The sequence below is a fragment of the Dipodomys merriami genome, unplaced genomic scaffold (genome assembly GCF_024711535.1).
Source record: "Dipodomys merriami isolate MVZ:Mamm:240054 unplaced genomic scaffold, mDipMer1.0.p SCAF_2, whole genome shotgun sequence".
NCBI classification, from domain to species: Eukaryota; Metazoa; Chordata; class Mammalia; order Rodentia; family Heteromyidae; genus Dipodomys; species Dipodomys merriami.
In genome coordinates this window covers 111,927,280-111,946,804 of record NW_027203381.1, presented here as the reverse complement: position 1 = coordinate 111,946,804, position 19,525 = coordinate 111,927,280, and the positions used below count along the sequence as shown (strand labels likewise).

The 19,525-nt window shown below is 38.2% G+C and overlaps 1 protein-coding gene across 8 annotated transcripts in view; it reads left to right on the top strand.

The window, feature by feature from the left end:
* Positions 1 to 2,832: 2,832 nt before the first annotated feature.
* Grik1 (glutamate ionotropic receptor kainate type subunit 1) overlaps positions 2,833 to 19,525 on the top strand; it is a 338,127-nt gene continuing 321,434 nt past the window's right edge. For all 8 annotated transcript variants that reach the window (XM_070030540.1, XM_070030544.1, XM_070030546.1 and 5 more), the window contains exon 1: positions 2,833 to 3,466. In XM_070030540.1, the coding sequence (XP_069886641.1) occupies positions 3,346 to 3,466 (121 nt within the window). In that variant the 5' untranslated portion in view covers positions 2,833 to 3,345. The remainder of the gene's footprint in view (positions 3,467 to 19,525) is intronic.

Below are 19,525 nucleotides of genomic sequence, written 5' to 3'. Positions count from 1 at the left end.
GCCCCAAATGTCCAAAGTTTGGAAGATGAGAAACCTCAGGCTACTGTGATGATAGTGGCACCACAGAGAAGTTGATTAATGCTAGACTAGGGCAATGTTCATAAAAAATAGTGCATGAAAATAAAGGAGACTTAGAGAAGGAATATCAAAAGAGAAACCCAGAGTGATCCGAATGCTGTTTTAATAGCTGGATAGAGGGTGGAACTCATTTTGAAGTGAATCTGTAATGCTGTGTCAGTATGAAAGTTGGGAATTCCTGGCTTAAATATAACATTTGATATTATAAAATTATATTATATCACCTAACAACAAAAGTATGAAGCTGTCTCTAAGAAGTGAGGATTGATAATGAAAAATTAGTAATGCATTTGTTCGCTTTTAGTACTCTGGATAACATGATAAAGACACCTTAAGCATACTCTCACATCTTGAAGACACAGTTTTAATATTTGAATTGCTTAGTTTTAAAACAAATCATTTTTCCTTTATCTAGTTATCTTCTATGAATGGATTATTATCTAGGTAAGGCCACAAGCCCTCCTATGAAACACAATGATACATGCTACTATGTAAGTTTATTATTGCCAATGGTATAAGAAGTTAAACTTAAGCTTTTTTTGGAGAAAGACAGCATGCATTCAATTGGATATTGTTATTCTTAAGATAACACTATGAAAATTTGCAAATCAAGAGTCGGTACCAGACCAGACATGGGGGTTCAAATGTGCTATAAACACACACCAACTATGTAAAAGACCCTGTCTCAAAAGCATAAAGACAAAACAAAGGGATTGACGGCATGGCTCATGTGGTAGAGCACTTGCCCAGCATATATAAGGCTTTAGGTTTGATCCTGAGCACCCGAATTCTTTTTAAAAGAGTGATTACCATAGTTGTTTTGGGCAGAGCATAACTAGATGTTTATATGCACAAAACACAAGCCTTCTGCAAAGCAGGAAGCAAATTAGTAGCATCTGATGATCAGTCATGGGTAAGTCACCACCATGAGCTTCTGTACTTGAGCAGTGGAGGAAAGCATTTTAATAAGGAAATACATTTTAGTTTTGAGCTTTACAAAATTCTAAAGATGCAGATAAGTCGCATAAGTGTTCCATTTATTTCTTTAGGAAATGCAATATCTCTAGCTCTAATGATACTAACAAAGTACTATTTACTCATATACCAAAGGTTACATTATTAAAAAGTAGTAACATTTCTTTCAGTGGCATTGGCCCAACTATTCTCATCATACTATTAATCAGGCCAGTATTGTTGATTTACTCCAACCCAACAAAATACTTTTGCCTCTGCCATTTGGGGGCATATTAAAACTAGAAATACAAATACGGATTTGCTTAGCCAAAAGTGAGATATACTGAGAAATAAGGGCCTTAGGAATAATGGCATATACAGTAACTCATGCAATCCTCCAATGGTCCTTACATAACATTATGAATCTCATTTTATAGATGAGGAATGTACATCTTGGAGAGTACATCAGTCAGTGTAGTGCAGGTTATGTGCAGCAACAAGCACTTCAAAATTATAGAGGGCGAACCCTAAAATTGAATTGTCTGTCACTTTGTTGCTGCTGGTCTGATAACTACTCAGAGCAACTTTGTTGTCTGTAAAAGATAAATGTAAGGATCCAATCCAGGAACTTACAAAAGGTGAGGCCAAGCAAGAAGGGTAGAAAAAATGAAGAGGAGAGGGGAGTAATGTAGTCAATAATTTAAATGTTTATACTACAGCATTCAAGAAAGTCGGAAGGTGTGTAGGCCGGTGTCGAAAGGCCTAACTTGGATCACGATGCGTTTGTATTCTTAAAGTGCTTTGCTCAGTGACAACTCTTTTGCATAACTACTTAAAGATAATTAGTAAAAAGAAAGAAAGAAAGACGGTTTTGTATTTATATTACACTCTAGGCTCATAGATCTAGGGATGATTTTCTTACAGATTCACATAGTTTAGGTCCGTTTTCCAAAACCCTTTCTTATTAAAAGAAAAATAAGTCTCTATGAGATGCTAACACAGAACCAGTAAACACATATATAGAACATTTCCCCACAAAGCTCAAAGGAAATTAAGCCAACATGATCAGATTCTGATTTCCCCAGAGAAGTGTCCTTGTCCTTCTCCAAACCTACATTGTTAAAATAGCCTATTTCCAGTGTTCAAATGTGACAGTCAAAAGAAATTAAGAAAAGCAGCGCGCTGGAAGTGGCTTCCTCCTCACTCCTGCTTGTAAATGGAAGCAATTTACAAGACATTATCTCCTGTCCAAATAGGAAAGAAAGAAAGAAAGAATTTTTTTTCAAAAAGTCACTATCATCTTAGAATACTAAAAGCTTCCCTTTTTTATTTTCTCCTCCTTCTCCTCTTCCTTCTCTTCTTCATCCTTGTCAAGAGTGAAAACCGGGAACTCTGATATTTTCCCAACTATTGGCTCTCCAGGAAGACGATTTTTTTAATTTTTTCATCAAGAGACGGGGCGGGGGGGCGGGGGGCAATGGATAGTTGGCCATGTCTTCACTTCACATTTCCCTCCTGGGGAGAGCAGGGACATTGCTGTGGTTTCTAGACTGCCTCTGCCTGGCCCAATAGGTTAGATCTGAGCTCTGTGGACTGACTCTCCAGGAGCACAGCACAAAGTTGAGGCCGAAGGGAAAGGAGAGGAGCTGGCTGAGAAGTCTGGATCCGAGGGGGCGGGCGATAAATTAAAGGGTGGGGCCAGCGAGGGGCGGAGAAAAGCCAGGACCTAAAGGAACCCGAGAGCCAGAGAGGCAGCCAGAGAGCGCGGTGGTGGTGGCTGGGCTCCCAGGGAACCTCTGAGCCCTGCACCAACCAACTCACCCACTTGCCTCTCTTCCTTCTGGATTCGCTTCCCTCCTTCCCTCCTTCCCTCCCTGGCTTTCTCTCTGCTCCAGCTGCACCCTCCCGCCTCTCCCCGGACTTTTGCCGTCCGGACCGGAGGACGGATGAGGAGGACGTGCCCGTACCACCGGGCTAGCCACAACTTTGCTCAGCGGCTCTCTGCGCTCCGCCAGCGGCCCCAGCGCGCTCGCCCTTCCCGGCGCGCGCTTCATGGAGGAGGAGGAGGAGGAGCCGTGATGGGCTAGCGGCGGCGGCGGCAGGAACACTGCCTGGTGGAGCTCTCCCCCCTGTTCCCACGCTCCTCGCGTCTCCGCTCCTCGCTCCAGCACCACCAGGGGAAGGGAACGGGGTGCAGACCCACCAGAGCCTTCCGGGGAGGATGAGGCGCGGGGACCCCGCCGGGGTGGGAGAGCATCTCGCAGCCGGGCAGCCACGATTGTGCCTCAGCATGAAATAAGAAGCTGGGGGAAGATGGGGCGCTGTACTATGGTCCTGGCGCAGCCCGGGCTGTGGAGCAGGGACACCGGCTGGACCCTTCTCTATTTCCTCGGCTACATCCTCCCGCAGACCGCCCCTCAAGTGCTCAGGATCGGTGAGTGAGCCCGGGTCCGGGCGGGGTGGGCTGGGCGGGGGGCGGGGTGCGAGCGCTCCAGGCTGCCTGGCTGGGGCTGGGGTCTCGGTTGCTCCCCGTGGCCAGCGCTGGCACAGCGGGTCCCTGGTGAGGCGGTGCGCGCCAGCGCGGGGAACCAAGTCGGGGATGGTGGAGGTCAGGAAAGCACTGGAAGGCTCTGGGGGAAAGGGGGTTGGAAGTGGGTAGCAGGGGGCGATCCTTGGCTGCTTTCCTTCTGGAGGGTGCCCCCCACCCCACTTGCTTCTCCAGGAGGTACGCTTGGCGGGTTTTTCAATCACCAAGAATATAGGCAGCCATGCGGGGATCCAAGCTTCGCTGGCTTGGCACCCCCTTCTAAGGCAGGAGGTCAAGAGGCGCCGCAGCTCCAGGATGGGATCTCCCAGCCTGGCAGAGTGGACCCGGACTGTCCACCAGCTCAGGTCCACAGCACGGGTCCGCGTCCGACCCCTCTTCCCTACCCCGGCCAGCTGACCTCTATCTGGGATCTCAGATCACTGGGGCTAGGAGATACCCCAGGAGTCTATCAGCCCAGCAGCTTCCAAGTGTTCTAAGTTGAGATCTTCTAAAGGGTGTCCACCAAGTCCAGAAGGTTCTGTAAGTGAGGTCTTGAGTGTGTTAAGTCTTGGGAGAGTCATTTCGCCGGTAAGTTTCCTTCCGGTCCCCCCCATCTTTCCCAGTGAACGGGATAATTTAGTCTCCAATCCTGCTAACTTCCCAGGACACCGAGCTTTGAACTCATATGAAGGCAGTTGAGATTTCTGGAAGGCCAAGGGTTCACAACCGACCTTTGTTTAGCGGAGGCACAGAACCATTTCCAGGCTTGGGGAGCTGGAAATGTTTATTGAGCTTCTTTCCCTTTGCAACTAAAACCAGTATTTGTTATTTTTTATTTTTATTTTTGGGGGTGTCTTTCCCTGGTCAGTCCTGAGGTATATAGTCACAGAGAGCTACAAGTGAAGTTCCCACATCACACCCGGCTCCCAGCTTCTTCCTACTCCCAGTTTAGCCACAAGAGTGAAGTCCTGAGTTCTGGGAGCTTCTAATTCACAGCCTCTCTAGGAATTGATCGAATTTACAGGAATGTGTCCCCTAACACTCTGATAGTGAGCCCAACTCAGTAATGACCTTCAACTAGTGAACTTTTTTCATTCAAATAGCAATAACAAGAACAATAAGGTTCTGATGGATTTTACTTTATAATTATGTCTGTAACCATGCTATCTCTCCCAGACTAGAAGTTTCTGCTTGGGATTGTATTTTCTCCAGACACGTGAAGTCTATCTGTCAAGAAATTTAAAAAAAAAATCCACTTTTACTATATAGACTCATGTTTTTCTCTGATATGTAGAATAACAGCCATTGGTCAAACAGTTGAAACTCTGTACTGAATTCTAAAGTGGTTCTTTAAAAAAAAAAATTACCACTAGTCGTAATTTAAAGATCCTTTGCCGGAAATCTGTTCAAGCTTTAGTCTCCCAGATTGGGGATGAAATCAATTGTACTCTTGTGAACAATATAAGATAAGTAATGAGTATGTGTTAGAATTTGGAATGCCTGTTAACTTAATCGGTATTCTGGCCTGTGTGTGTTAAACTTGGAAGGTACAAGTCTTAAGAGATTTTTAGAAATGACTGTCAGCCTATCTCCCCCTTCCTATACAACACACACAAGGTAGCATTTGCCTTTCCTTCATCTCACAAAACTAAAACAGATGAGGAAGGCACACGAGGATGCTTTTAAGACATATTTGTTCACAGAGCTGAGTATGTATCTAAGTTGCAAAATCAACCATTTGAAAGTAGCTTTCAAAGTGAAAACAAGCAACATGATTCACTGACCTGTTAACATATAAGCCACAAGATAATGGAATTTTTCCCCCTAAACAGAAGCTGAAATGCATAAAGTGAAATTGCATGCCCCCGTGTTGTTTCTATTCAGTACAAATGTCTCACCGCTATGGCCCTGGGTGACCTGTGGCTGGCCTGGGCACATCGATAGCCAGAATGTACCTAAGGACTGGTACATACTTTTTAGGTGGATAATTCAGCACCATGGAAACCAGCTTTTGCTCAGAGAACACTTGCCTTTTACAGTGAGTGTGTTCTGACAGTCTAGTTCAACAGTGAATAAACACTATCCATGAGCAAGTGTGTGTCTGCATATGTGTGTGAAGAATGAAATTGTGTTTTTTTTATTTTCATCTCTGGAACTTTCTCTTCTGATAGCCCACCAACTCTGCAACCAACCAACAGAAAGGGACTCGATTAACTTGCATGTCTTTCTTTTTTCTGACCACTTGAAATATCCCAAGGTAAAGTTTAGCATAAGTATCAGGCATTTAGTATTATCCTTATATGCAGAAGATATTCAAATATTTGAAAAAAAATGACCACTCACTTCTTGATTTGCAGAAGTGTCTGCCTAAACTTAAGCTATTGAGAAAACATATAAAACTTAGCTTAAAATTCACACATAGTAAATATTTCTCAAGTAATTGAAAATGCATATTCATGATTCTAGCACATATTGTGAACATATATGAGGGTAAAAAAATCTTACTGTTAGAATTTTATGCAGAAGTTAATGGCCACGAATGGGGTCCTTTGGGTATGGTACCTGAAACTTAAGTATTACAATGGAGAAATTTTACATAAAATTACGTAGTAGATAAACAGAGATGGCTGTTGAGAATTTTGTGATGATGCTGAGGGCATTCCTGGTACTACACATACACAAAATCAGAATCACACACTTTTAGTTGGGTTGTGAGCTTTACCATCACAGACATCCTCCTAAGTGGACAGTCAACTTATTACGAATGGGTTGAAGAGAATTTATGCAATCTTTGTAGATGGTTGTCCGTTACTGTTAATGGAAGAAAAACTTCCATGTACATATACAACTTCTAAAGTACATGTCCCATATTTACAATAATAATACAAAGACACATTGAATGACACTTCATATCTTTCTTGTTCTGCATATGTATGTATGTGGAAGTGAAATCATGAGATTAAGAGTATCCTATGATTTGTATATAAGTTTATCTGATTTGGAGAGGAGGAGAGAAAGCACAGAAACAGTGGGACAAAGGGTGAATCAATGCAGCAATGATACTCACTAGACACTATGTTGAAAATGAACATTACAACTTTGGAGGGGAGGGGAGATGGGAAGGGAAAAACCGGGAGAGAATGAGGGAGGGTTTGACACTGTTCTAAAAGAAATGTACTCATTACCTGACTCATGTAACTGTAACTCCTCTGTATAGAACCTTTACAATAAAATTCTTTAAAAAAGAGAAGAATGTAGAGTGGTTGGTGTATATATATATGATGTATATGTATATATACATATATGTAGATATGTAGATATATATGTGTGTGTGTTTATATATGTGTGTGTATTCATAGAAGTGGAGCTGAAAGCATGGAATTAAGCTTAGAGTGTAGAGTGGTTGGTACATGTATATGGTGTATATATATATATATATATGTATATACAGGTATATATGTGGGTATATTTATATAATGTGTGTTTGTGTATATATATGTATATATATATATACTTATATATATTCATAGAAGTGGAAGTGAATGCATGGTATTAAAAGTAGAGTGTAGATTGGTTGGTAAACAGCTTGGACTTCACAGGACTGAACTTGGATCCCACCAGCATGTTTACTATGTATGTAGCTATATGTCCCAATGGCAGGTATGTAATTTCAGCAAGCTTTTGAATCTCATCTGAGAAATTGAATTAAAGCCACTGCAAGCCTCAGTGTGTCATTAATAAAAATTAATAGAAGTAGAACATGAAGCAGAATGTCGTCTATCTATGTGGAATATCTGCTTATTTTAGCTTCATCATTGCTTTATTTCCTATTAGTTTTATGACATATTTTTGAACCAGGGCTTAAAAGTTGATATTACATATTTTTATAAGAAAATTAAAGAATAGAGGTATGGTACATGTGGTAAAGGGCCGCCTTGAGCAGGACTTTATTCCATATAATGAAAAACATTGAGGAACTTACATTCAGAGTATGGAAAGTCATTGTGACAATACTAATCATTACAATGTCTTTACTTCCTTAAAAGAGGTCAAAATCCATTTTATATCAATTATTACATTGTTGTGTCATTTTAATATTTTTAATATAAACATCCCCCCAAATCCAAGTAACATCTGTTTTGCTTAAATATATAAAACCCTGTGACTTGATTCTTTGAGAATTCAATTCTTTCATTGTATTGATACTTATTTTCATTCAACAAATATCCCTTCACTTCTTGCTCCTCTGTCAGGTGCAAGACATAAGTCTTCGTGTGATGCATACAACACTATGCAATAAAAGAAAAGGTGTGGCTGGGAATGTGGCTCAGTGGTAGAGTGATTGCCTAGCATTCATGAAGCCCTGGGTTCCATTCATGAAGCCCTGGGTTCCATTCCTCAGTACCACATATACAGAAAAACCGAGAAGTGGCGCTGTGGCTCAAGAGGTAGAGTGCTAGCCTTGAGCAAAAGGAAGCTCAGGGACAATGCTACGGCCCTGAGATCAAGCCCCTGGACTGGCAGGAAGAAAACAACAACAACAACAACAACAAGTGCACCTGTTCCTTTGAAGCCTTTGTTCCTATGACTAGAAAAGCTATATTACCATTTTACTTATTCATCAGACCTGTAACGAAAACACTTGATAAACTTGTCAACTACTATTGTTGGAGAGTTTTCAGGTCATGTTCTTCCCTTGATTTATTATATCAGTTGCATCGAGAATGGAGAACTGGCTCAGGGTCCCAAATACCTAATGTCAGACAGTGAACAAGAAGCAGAAAGTTGCCTTTGTTTAGGAAGGTCAATTGGGCTTGAAGGAGATTCATTGTAAGATAGACAAGTTCCTTAGGAAACATTCTGGACCTTACATTAGATTGAAATCCACACTGATCCTCCACAGATCTATGAAAAGCATGTGATAGTTCCATCAACAGGGATTCCTAGGCTAATATGAACACAATTCTGCCTTACTGCTTTATCTGTGTTATTCGCTTATTAAGTTAATACTGATGGGCTAATATGAACACTCTATAGATCTCAACTTCTTATCCAGTGATCCATGATAGAAGTAGGATTCCGTGTCTTTGTCTAACACCAATTACTTGTTGGTACTTGGAATTAGAAGCTTCTTATTTTGATCTCAAGTTTTAACCTCCTTTCCTTTAATTCCACTGTATGCTCTATATGTAGATTTTGGTATGTATTCACTTAGCTGTGTGTAATAAGTTGCCATCAGATATAAGAGAAATGAGTGGTTCTTATTTGTAACTGTGGAATAACTAGATGATAAATTTAATATGGATTACACTTGAGGATAATAGAAAGAAGAAAGAATTTCTGTTTAAAAAGGGCTAAAGGACTGCAGTAAAATTAGAGAGGAAGTCTTGCTATGTATATCTAGCTAACATGCTGTAATCTAGTCAGATTGTAAAGTTTTACTAGGCTATTTTTCAGGAAGACTGAGACTCAGATAGTCCCGATAGCATTCTTGTCTTCTTTTGTGGTTTCACTGGTAGTCATATAACCTAGAAAGATTATCTATGTTTGTTTCGTTAGAATATAAGACTGAAGGCAGAGTCCTGGTAGAAGGAGCTTCCGCTTTCTAATGGCTTTTAGAGAAAATTGACCGAACTTGAAAGGATTATTTAAACTTTTTGTCTAGTTTTATACATTAAAAGGTAAATAATAACAAATTCATGGGTTTGGTGTAAACATAATAGATAATCATATATAAATTGCAACAATATCATAAGCACTTAATTAAGATAACTCCTTTCTCTCTTATTAATGAATTGGGCTGGAGATCTATGTAGAATTATCAATTGGTCTGATCACATATGTGTGGGGAAATGCCTACAGATTCAGATAAAGTATACTTGTATATTGACAACAATGAAATTAAAAGTTGCTTCTTTTATGTCTGTCTTCTTAATTATCAGAAGATTCTTATTTGAATCATGATTATTAATTTCTCACTGAGTTCATACTTCTAGGATGCAATTGAGTAAATAGTAGCTAAGAAAACTATTGGAGGTTGGACATAATGAAACTCACATGCCACAAAACCTGCTGATTCTTGAGTATAACCCAGATCCTTCTCCTGGATTGTTTCAAAATTCCTTAATAAAGACTTTTAAGTGGATTTAGTTTAATCCCACTGATCCCTGTTATGTAAAATATTTTTAAACTATACTTTAAACTGTACATGTAAAGCCATGTACAGGTACACATAATTTATATCACTTAAAATATAATTAACATTAAACTGAAATCTTTTAAAACACAAAGTTCTCAAGTCACATGCCAATATGTCATTCTTGTGGTTCTTATAGAACATTTAGTGAAGTTTTGCATAATCCTACATAAACATTCTTAGAAAATCGAAGATAGGGCTGGGAAGATGGCTCAGTGGTAGAGTGCTTACCTTACATGCTTGAGGCCCTGGGTTCGATTCCTCAGCACCACATAAGCAAAAAGAAAAAAGCCAGAAGTGGCGCTGTGGCTTACGTGGTAGAGTGCTAGCCTTGAGCTGAAGAGCTGAGGGACAGGGCCCAGGCCCAGAGTTCAGGCCCCACGACTGGACCCCCCCCCCCAAAAAAAAGAAAATCTAAGATAGGATTAGCTACAAATTGGAATGAAGAGACATCAACAGTGACTAGATGAAGTCAACTTATACTGACCATAAATTAGTGTCACAGATATACCTCTGCAATAGCTTGAAACTACTTTCTCTGAGCTTTCTCAGTGTTGCCTGTATTTGGTACATTGTTGATTACAGAAATGTGAAAGATCAGCCCATGCTACAGTATTTGTTAAATTACTAGTGCATCACCTTCCTGACTGTGGAAGCAAAACATGAAATCGAATAACACATAAAAGTCTAGTGACAGGTTCTAAAATTTCTACTGAATAGTATTTCAAAAGGTGACAACATAGATTTTTAGACACATTGCATATTTATTTTCATTTTATAAATATCTGATACTTGTTTTCTATTGGCAAGTTATAGAATCACATTATTACCATTTTCATTTAAAATGCAAAGAAGAATGTATTAAAGTGTATTATTTATTACACTGAAAAATCAGAAGTATAGACAATAATAAGTCTACTTTATTCATAGTATATTTCTAGGCTCTGTCCACTGCAAAAGCCTAAAACAATGATATCCTGGTAACAAGAACATCTGGCATCTAGGATAAATGATAAATAAATGCTAAATAAATGATTCTAAAGCAGGGGAGATGAAGAATATATATGATCCAAGAATATATTGTAATATCAAAATTAAAGAGATGCTCCCCCAAATATCATGCATGGATATGCAAACAAAGGCATGAGCCAAATGATGGGCCTCTCTTGAGTTTATACTAATAGATAAACAAGGAAAGAAAAAGGAAAAAAGGAAGAAAGGAAATAGGGAAGGAAGAAAGGAAATGGGCAAGGTAGAAAGGAAGAAAGGAAGAAAGGGAGGAAGGGAAAAAGGAGAAAGGAAGGAAGGGAGGGAGGAAGGATGGAAGAAAGGAAGAAAGGAGAGGAGGAAGGGAGAGAGGGAGGGGGGAGGGAGGAACAAATCCTTCAAGCAGAAGAGGCAAGTGATGAAGGTAAACATCAAAATTGGTAAATCAGCCGGGAACTGGTATCTCAAACCTGTAGTCCTACTTACTCAAGAGGCTGAGATCTGAGGGGCTGTAGTTCCAAGCCAGCCTAGATAGGAAAGTCCATTAGACTTGTATTAAGCACCAAAACACAGAGAAATGGAGATGTGCATCTAGTGCTAGAATGCTAACCATAAGCAAAATAAGCCCAGGAACAGTGCCCAGGCCCTGAATTCAAGCCCCCAAGCTGGCACATGGGCACATGCGTACACACAACCAAAAGTGGTAAGTCATCCACTTGCACTTGAGAGAATGTGAGAGTCACATTCTTATCCAGGAAAGGGGAGTACTCTACAGAACAGATGGCCCCCAAAAAGTCATGGAGAATCAAGGGCATAAAATAGTAAAGGAAAGTCTGGGAAATTGGCACGGCCAAAGGAAGCCTAAAGAAGCACAGTGAGTAAATAGAATGTAATATCCAATGCAGAAAATGGCATGGCATAGAAACAAAGAACACTGTATAAAACCGAACACTCCTTAATAATAATGTATGTGGTATGGATCAACAGGAAAACTTTTTCCAGAAATGTACCACGTTAATGTAACATGGTAGTGACAGGGGAAAGTGAAGGTGGAGAATGAGAAAACTGTGTAGTATTTTCTCTATTTCTCTATTAATCTAAAACTGATTTAAGAATGAGTCTCTTTAAAAATTAAAGAGGGGCTGGGAAGGTGGCTCAGTGGTAGAGTGCTTGCCTTTTGTGCATGAGGCCCTGGGTTCGATTCCTCAGCACCACATAAGCAGAAAAAGCTGAAAGAGGTGCTGTGGCTCAAGTGGTAGAGCACTAGCCTTGAGCTGAAGAGCTGAGGGACAGCGCCCAGGCCCAGAGTTCAGGCACCATGACTGGCAAAAAAATTAAAAATTAAAAATTAAAATAAAAATTAAAGGCTGTTACTCTTGCTGCTATCATCTATCATATAGAAAGATCTAATTAATTATATTGAGAGATATAGAAAGAAAAACTATTGTCCATGGTATACAGTATGCTATATGATGAGTTTTCTAAGAATATCACTAAAGACAACAACCATTAATGTTAGAATGTCATTAAATAAGCTTTATATAAAAATTGCTATTGGCTGATGTGTGATGACCAAATCTTCCTTATTATTCTCCAATGAGTTTACAGAAAATAAGGAGCTTACTACTTCTATCCACTAGCATCTTTGTTTTCAACTATTATATACCTTTTGTACTTAATTAAATACAATTTAACTTTTGAGTATTGATTCAAGCATTGTAATGTAGCCTGTTAAAGGCATTAACTGCCAACGTCCTTGAATGGAAAATTATAGCAAACTGTTTGCAAGAATTCCTTTCTTAGCAAAATTGTTTAAATATGCTTTTAAAAATCAATACTTATTTCCCAGAGCTGGTAAAGGACTTCACAATTCAAATTGGAGGAAGGATGGTGAAACACATATTTAAAAAATAAAAACTCAATCACACCTTTTAAGGATTTCTTTTCCTTTTCCTTTTTTAATTGAATTTCAAACTTCAAAAATGTATGATTATATATTTTGACAATTTTTGAATAGAAGTTGCAATTTGATGACTTGGCTGTATTTATGTTTTATAAAAAGTGGACTGTACTTCATTTTCTAGTAAGATAGAGCCATCTTTCAAGTCTAAAGGCAACATTTGGCTTTTGAATCCTGGGTAGTATGTGTTCCTTTTGTTCTCAGGATATATTTGAACCCTAAGGCTGTTTCTATACGTGCTCACTGAATTGGCAAAAAACCTTCATAAACCATTGTAAATGTTCAATAGGAGAAAATGGTTAAGAAAAGAATTGTACAGACTTAGGGAATGGAAAATCCATTCTATATGATCCTTATGATGAAATTCATGTATTAAAATAGAAGATGAAAATAGTATATGATTATAGAGCATGGTGTATGATTTTCCCCTATGTTGGATTTGGATTTATACAATTGATTTTTACTTATGGATAAGAACTGTTAGTGAATTCAGAAGAAACCTCATTTGTATTAAGGCATTGGGAATAACTATTTTATTGCCTATTTTTGTTCTTTATCTAATTTTAAAAGGCTTTGTTAAAGCTAACAAGGCTGTAGAGTAAATTCTATACTACTAATGCAATTGTTTGCAGGCAGATTGTCTCAGTGAAAAGAGTGCTACAATGAGAGTATTTCTGGTGTTTGTGATTCTTTCCCATATAACATAATCTCTCAGTGACCATTGTCTGTCACAAGTGGTTGGTGGTGAGCAGCATGGTGCATGGGTATATCACGTAATGTCTTCCAGTGTCCAATCCTTTACACAGTGTCTGTTCTACTGTATCATCACTGGATCATCCAAAGATATTGCTACACAATGTGCTGTGTGAAATTTAACATTTATACTTCTACAATTAAGTGTGAGGAACTTGGTTTGCTTCTGTGTAATTAAATTTAACTAGGCACAAATGACCATTAAGCTCCTTACTTTCAATTGAACATATACCTATCAATTGTAGTGGCATATGCTTGTAATCCCAGTTGCTGCAAAGACAGAAGCACCATCAGCCCAGGCTGAAAAACAAATGAAATAAATGACAGCAAAAAGAGAAAGGATCCAGTAGTAGGGTGCTTGCCAAACAAGCGAAAGAGCCCTCAGTTCAATACCTAACACCACCAAAAAGACTAAAATACATTTGCTTATAAATCTTTCTTCTTATCTCTTCCTATGGAGATCAAAGATCCCTGGCTTTGTCAGGAGGCTGATGGCTCACATCTGTATGCACAGCTACTCAGCCCCAGCAGTAAAGTTAGTGAGACTCTGATCTCCAATGAACTACCAAGAAGTGAAACACAGGTATGGATCAAGTGGTAGAGCAGTAGCCTTGAGCAAAACGGCTCCAGAACTGTGCCCAGACCTCTATATTACCCTGTTCTCAATCACTGTATCTGCTTCCCACATTCTGGCAAGGAAGCCTACTATGGCTTTATCCTTCAAGATAGCACATTCTTTATCCTGTCTCTTTTGTGGGCTGTTAGCCCATCTGTCACCAAGGTCAAATTCCTGATCCACATTGCAGCACTAGCTACAAATTATCTCCTAGCCTTTCTTGTCATCAGTATTTTCTTTCCAAGTATACTCAGCCCCAGCCTCCATCTTGAAGGGGAGATAGGGAGCTGAATTCTTACAGTCTGACATATTTACTGGAACTCTGATGGTCAGGCTAGAAACACATCAGCATTATTGAGAGTGATAGTAGCAAAACCATTAATTTCAGTTTTCTGGCTTTTGTAACAGGAAGCCTAAGTTATTTGGTCTGCTATCTTTGCTAATCTCTCTGGCTTTGTCTCTCTTTCTCTCTTTCTGCATGTGCATATACTACTAATGAAGATACTACATAAAAATATATAAACGTGTATACCTATGATATAATATTTCTATTAGTATATATAAATGCACTGCATACATATTTGTCACTTATATTCATTATAAATATTACATGCAATATTTTATATGTAATATGTATAAAATATGTAATTACCTACATATATATGTAGATCTATGCTATTATATATTTCTTTTCCTATATACAAACACATACTACTATCTAGATTCCTATATAAATACATATATATTTACGTGAAGATTCTAGGGTGAAGTTTTCTCCTGTGATTTATCTGTATACCTGTGATAAAAATCATATGTGGCACTATTACTGAATTGTGAGTAACTAGGAAAAGGCGGTGGGATAAGAATTCTATATGTGATGCTGGGGTGGAAGTGGAGGGAAAGGAGGAGGAGGAGGTGAGGCGGAGGGTCACATAGACCATAACATCTTGTTATGTCTCCAAGAAGTTCTCAAACTATGATTGCATTTGGAATGTGTGCTTTGTGGCCTATAAAAGTCCCCCTGCTGGTCAAATTGAACAACAGGAAGTGCATGACATCATCTAGGGCCCAATTAACAGGAAAGGATTGATGCTGGGTTGTTACCTCTGTGAAGCATTTCTCAAAAGTGCACAGCATAAAACTATCAAGAAAATACCTTAAGGAAGAAGAATAGTTCAATAGAAAATACCACAAAAAATTATTATAAATAATCAGCTTAAAAAATCTCAGCATAATCTTCTTGGCATTGTAACAAAATGGCAAGGAAAGAGTAGTAAGGTCCAGAAAACCCTCTAAACAAGCATTTAAATATTTGAAACATTGAAAATATTTCTGTAAATATCCATTCAGGCCTATAATGGAATTTAATTATATTCTCTCCCACTATTACTTCTTAAGGTCTTACATAAGAATAAATAAATAAATAACAGTATTTAAGGCAGAGTTATCCTTCAAATATATGAATGTCATCATTTAACAGATAAGAAAACTGAGGCCCAACAAACTAGATAGGAACCATGTGAAACTCCATAGCCTCCTTGTCAATGTTATTTTCTTATAATTTTATTTTCCTCCTATGACTCATTTTAGAAGCATTAAAGATCCATCTTTGAATGAGTGAAAAATAGTAATGAGCAAAGAAAACCCCAGAAAGTTTCAGAAGGCAAGGATTACTGGACTAATCAGTGTGATTTTATAAATCAAAATGGTTTTTATAGCAATAGATCTAAGCTTTGAAGTGTGTCAAAATAAAAAGAGTATAGAATATGGAGTGAAGGATCATTTTTGGCAGGGAGCATTATAATAGTGCCAACTAAATTTTATCATTCAGAGCTATTATTAATAAATCACACTTAACAGAAAGTCATTAAACTGTAATTTTAATTTTAAAATTTTAAACAATTGTTATATGCATGTATATAGTTTCAAGGGGACTGTCCTTGAGAGAAATAAATTCATAAACATTCAGAATGCATAGAACTCTCTAAACCCTCTCAAAATTTACCTCTATAATAGGTACAGTAGGTCTGAGCATGCATCACTTGAAATCATATAGCATAGTCTTATGGTACTGTCACAAAAATTACTATTATACAAATCACCAAAAACTAGATCATATTTCATTCTCAATATCTTGAATAATGTGGATGCTTGACTCATTTTTCCCACAATGCCACTCAACCCCTACTAATGACATGCTGCTTTGAACAAGTTTAAGATGTTCAGTTTATTACTTAAATAATGCACTTTGCATGCTCCTTTTGGCTGGGGAGCGTTTACATAATTTTATCATGCTTTGGAGTACTATTTGCATTTTGGAAGGCACATTGTCACAAAATTAAGGATAACAAAGCACTCAGCAGATCACACAATTAACCCAACTGGGACTACGGTGGGACCCTCTGGGAGTTTCTCTGAATGAACTGGGCATGTAGGAATTCAATTATTTTGGTTTTGAAATTACTTTTGACTTTTTTTTTAACTTTTCCAGGTTTTGTCTATATTTGTTCAAAACCATGTGAATAATGTGGGTGACTATGATGTAGACATTCCTGGTCAACTAATAAGTCGATGAATGTGCAGAACGTCATTATATTCAAAAGGACCCCAACATTAAAAGTAACAATTACAGGAGTGGGATAAAGCACAGCCATTTGGAGCAGCTATTCTTGTATTGCCATTATTACTCAGATTCAAGCTAGTGTTGTCCTCCGCTTAGTGCACGTGCGCACACGTGCGTGTGTGAAAGAGTAACCTTTAACACTCACTGTGGTGAGAATTTCATAAGCTTCAGAAAGCAAGCACACAGTGTAGGATTTGAGATCCAAATTCCCACATGATGAGATGAGGTAAGGTGGAGATACAGGATTAATATGACACTTCTAAACAGCAAAATTGGGGAACAATTTCTGGTGAGCATGCCGAGCAGTTTTCTGTACTGTTCCTGAGGTCAGCCTTATCTTTGGTTTCATGGGAGATAATCTTTCAAATAGACCTCAGGGCTTGAAAGTAACATTGGACCTTTTCTTTTCCCTTCAATTTACACTTCTGCACACTCTCTATCATTTACTTATTCATTTATTTATTCTTTCACTTATAGATTGTCTTATTCCAAAAACACTTCAAAGGCTTAGAGAAATCAGATACAGGTATTATTACCTGATAGAAATCTATTAATGAAAGTAGTAGTAATTGTGAAATAACATAAAGGCAGGGCTGCTTCCCTGAAAAGATCACCAAAGCACCCCAGAAAATGTATCTGGACTTTCTAGAACAAAGGGAAACAAGATGAAATCCAAAGGTCCAGAGGTTGTCAGTTGCTTAGACAAATTACAGGGTTTTCATGCTAAAATGCAGATAAGAAATTCATCTTTTCATCTTGATAAAGGGAAATGATGTGACATGCCGACAATAACCTTACATTAAAAGCAGTAGTGCCTTGTATATTTGTTTCTTATAAAGCATGAAATCCAACTTGGCAGGCTTAATAAGACACCAATTAAAAACACTTTGTCAGTGGCTGGGTGTGAACTCTATGATAGCCCACTTACCTAGCAAACACAAGGCCCTGGATTTGATTCCCAGGCCAGGAGGAGGAGCAGGATACATGGACAGTTCTTCAGAATATCCTGATATATAATTCCTCAGTAGTTAGGGTTCATCTAAGGTTAAAATGTATAACCTCAATACCGTGAGGAATGCACAGCCCTCATTTTACCAGGGATGATTTGTAAGCATTGGCACTGAAATCTGTACCCTGTTGGAAGGTGAGCAGCCCGAAGTGTAAGAGACAAGGGTGAAAATGAAGTGTGAACTTCTAGTTAAAGGTAGATGCATAAATACCGTGAGGTAAAGATGAGGACCTTCTACGAAACCAAGAAACCTCAATGAGATGTCTCATTGATCACATCACCTTACATCTATATGGTTGAGACACCAAGAAACAGGACCAAAGTTTTTTTTTTCCAAGGAAGTCTTTGTAAGAGCATCATTGGTTATAGGTTATAGTCATCTGTCTATACTGAAGAACAAAGCTTCAAAGAGTGTCAGTACTGAGCAGGGGCCTCAAAGGACAGGAAAACAAATGGAGCAAAAAAGAAAAAAACCCTAAAGTTCTTTGAGCCATCAAATTTAAATATATCTTTCAAGAAAATTAAAAACTAAGTTAGGAACTGTACACTGGTCTCATATGGTATCAGGTATAATGTATTAATACATTCAATATTGTCTATTTATCATGGTGGTTAGGTTTCAGAGCAGCTGGTGTTAGCTTGTCTTTCTTATCATCACAGTAGAAGAAAATTGGCAGTGTCATGAGGTCAGTTCTTATGAGTAATATACCTATATACCTTCTGCTTGCATAATAACTTCTCTTTTTTAATATTCTCATTTTCATTGGGTTTTGTACTATTTTACATGATTAACTTTGTGTGTGTGTGTGTGTGTGTGTGTGTGTGTGTGTGTGTGTGCATTCATTAGAATCTGCTTTGCATACCCTGGTTGGCAATAAAGCTAAATCTTTTTTATCCCTTCTGAACCTTTCAGATACTTCTCTGTAATCCTAATCACTTCCTCTTAGAAAAGCCTATTTTATCTAACAGGACTATTGATTGTATAAGGCTGAAGGGGAATAGCTTTAAATTTTGCAGGCCAGCCTGTGTCCTGAATGCCAAATTTGTTCAAACTCTTTTTCACTTCATATTCAAGAGAACTACGATGTATTTAAGATTCAAAAACAGTAAACAACCTGAAACATGGTGTGCTTTGGTTTAAGATTTTTATTCCTCTATTTGGTAATCCCTAAAATAAAATAAAAAATATTTAAATTGTGTAGAAAGTTTTTGTGTGGAATAAAGACATGCTCACAAAAACTCATGGTAAATTCCCAAACCTACACTTCCATACATTGAACTGAAAAATAATAAAATAAATCTGAAAATTCCTGTCTCATGGGCAAAATGCCCAGGTGAGCTACAAATTGAATTGATGATAGCTTCCTTGGTTCATGTTAGTCTCAAGAATTTCTTTCCAATTCTGTTGTCATTTCTTTTATTTAAGAATTATTATGAATTCACAACATAAAGGATCATTTGGAAGTTGAACTTCTCCATTATAGCTGTCTGAGAAAAGCTTAAAATTGACATTTTCAGCTGAAAAGTAATGTTCAGGCTAGAAGAAAAAAACACTTCTTTAGGGAAAGAGGGGGATGTGACATGATCAATTTATGACCATCATCCAAATCAGCATTTGATTCTATAAATCTATCAGCTGTATAATGCATATTCACTGAAAAGTAAAATTTCCTGTAGAAAGACTCATTTACACATACACTGATGTACTCACAAAACACAGAGCTGTGTAACTCAGCACCAAACCCTTTGGAGCCATGTCTAGTGATCCCTTTCTGGCTTGAAGTTTGGTCTTTTGCATCCAACACTAATAGTTGAGATATTT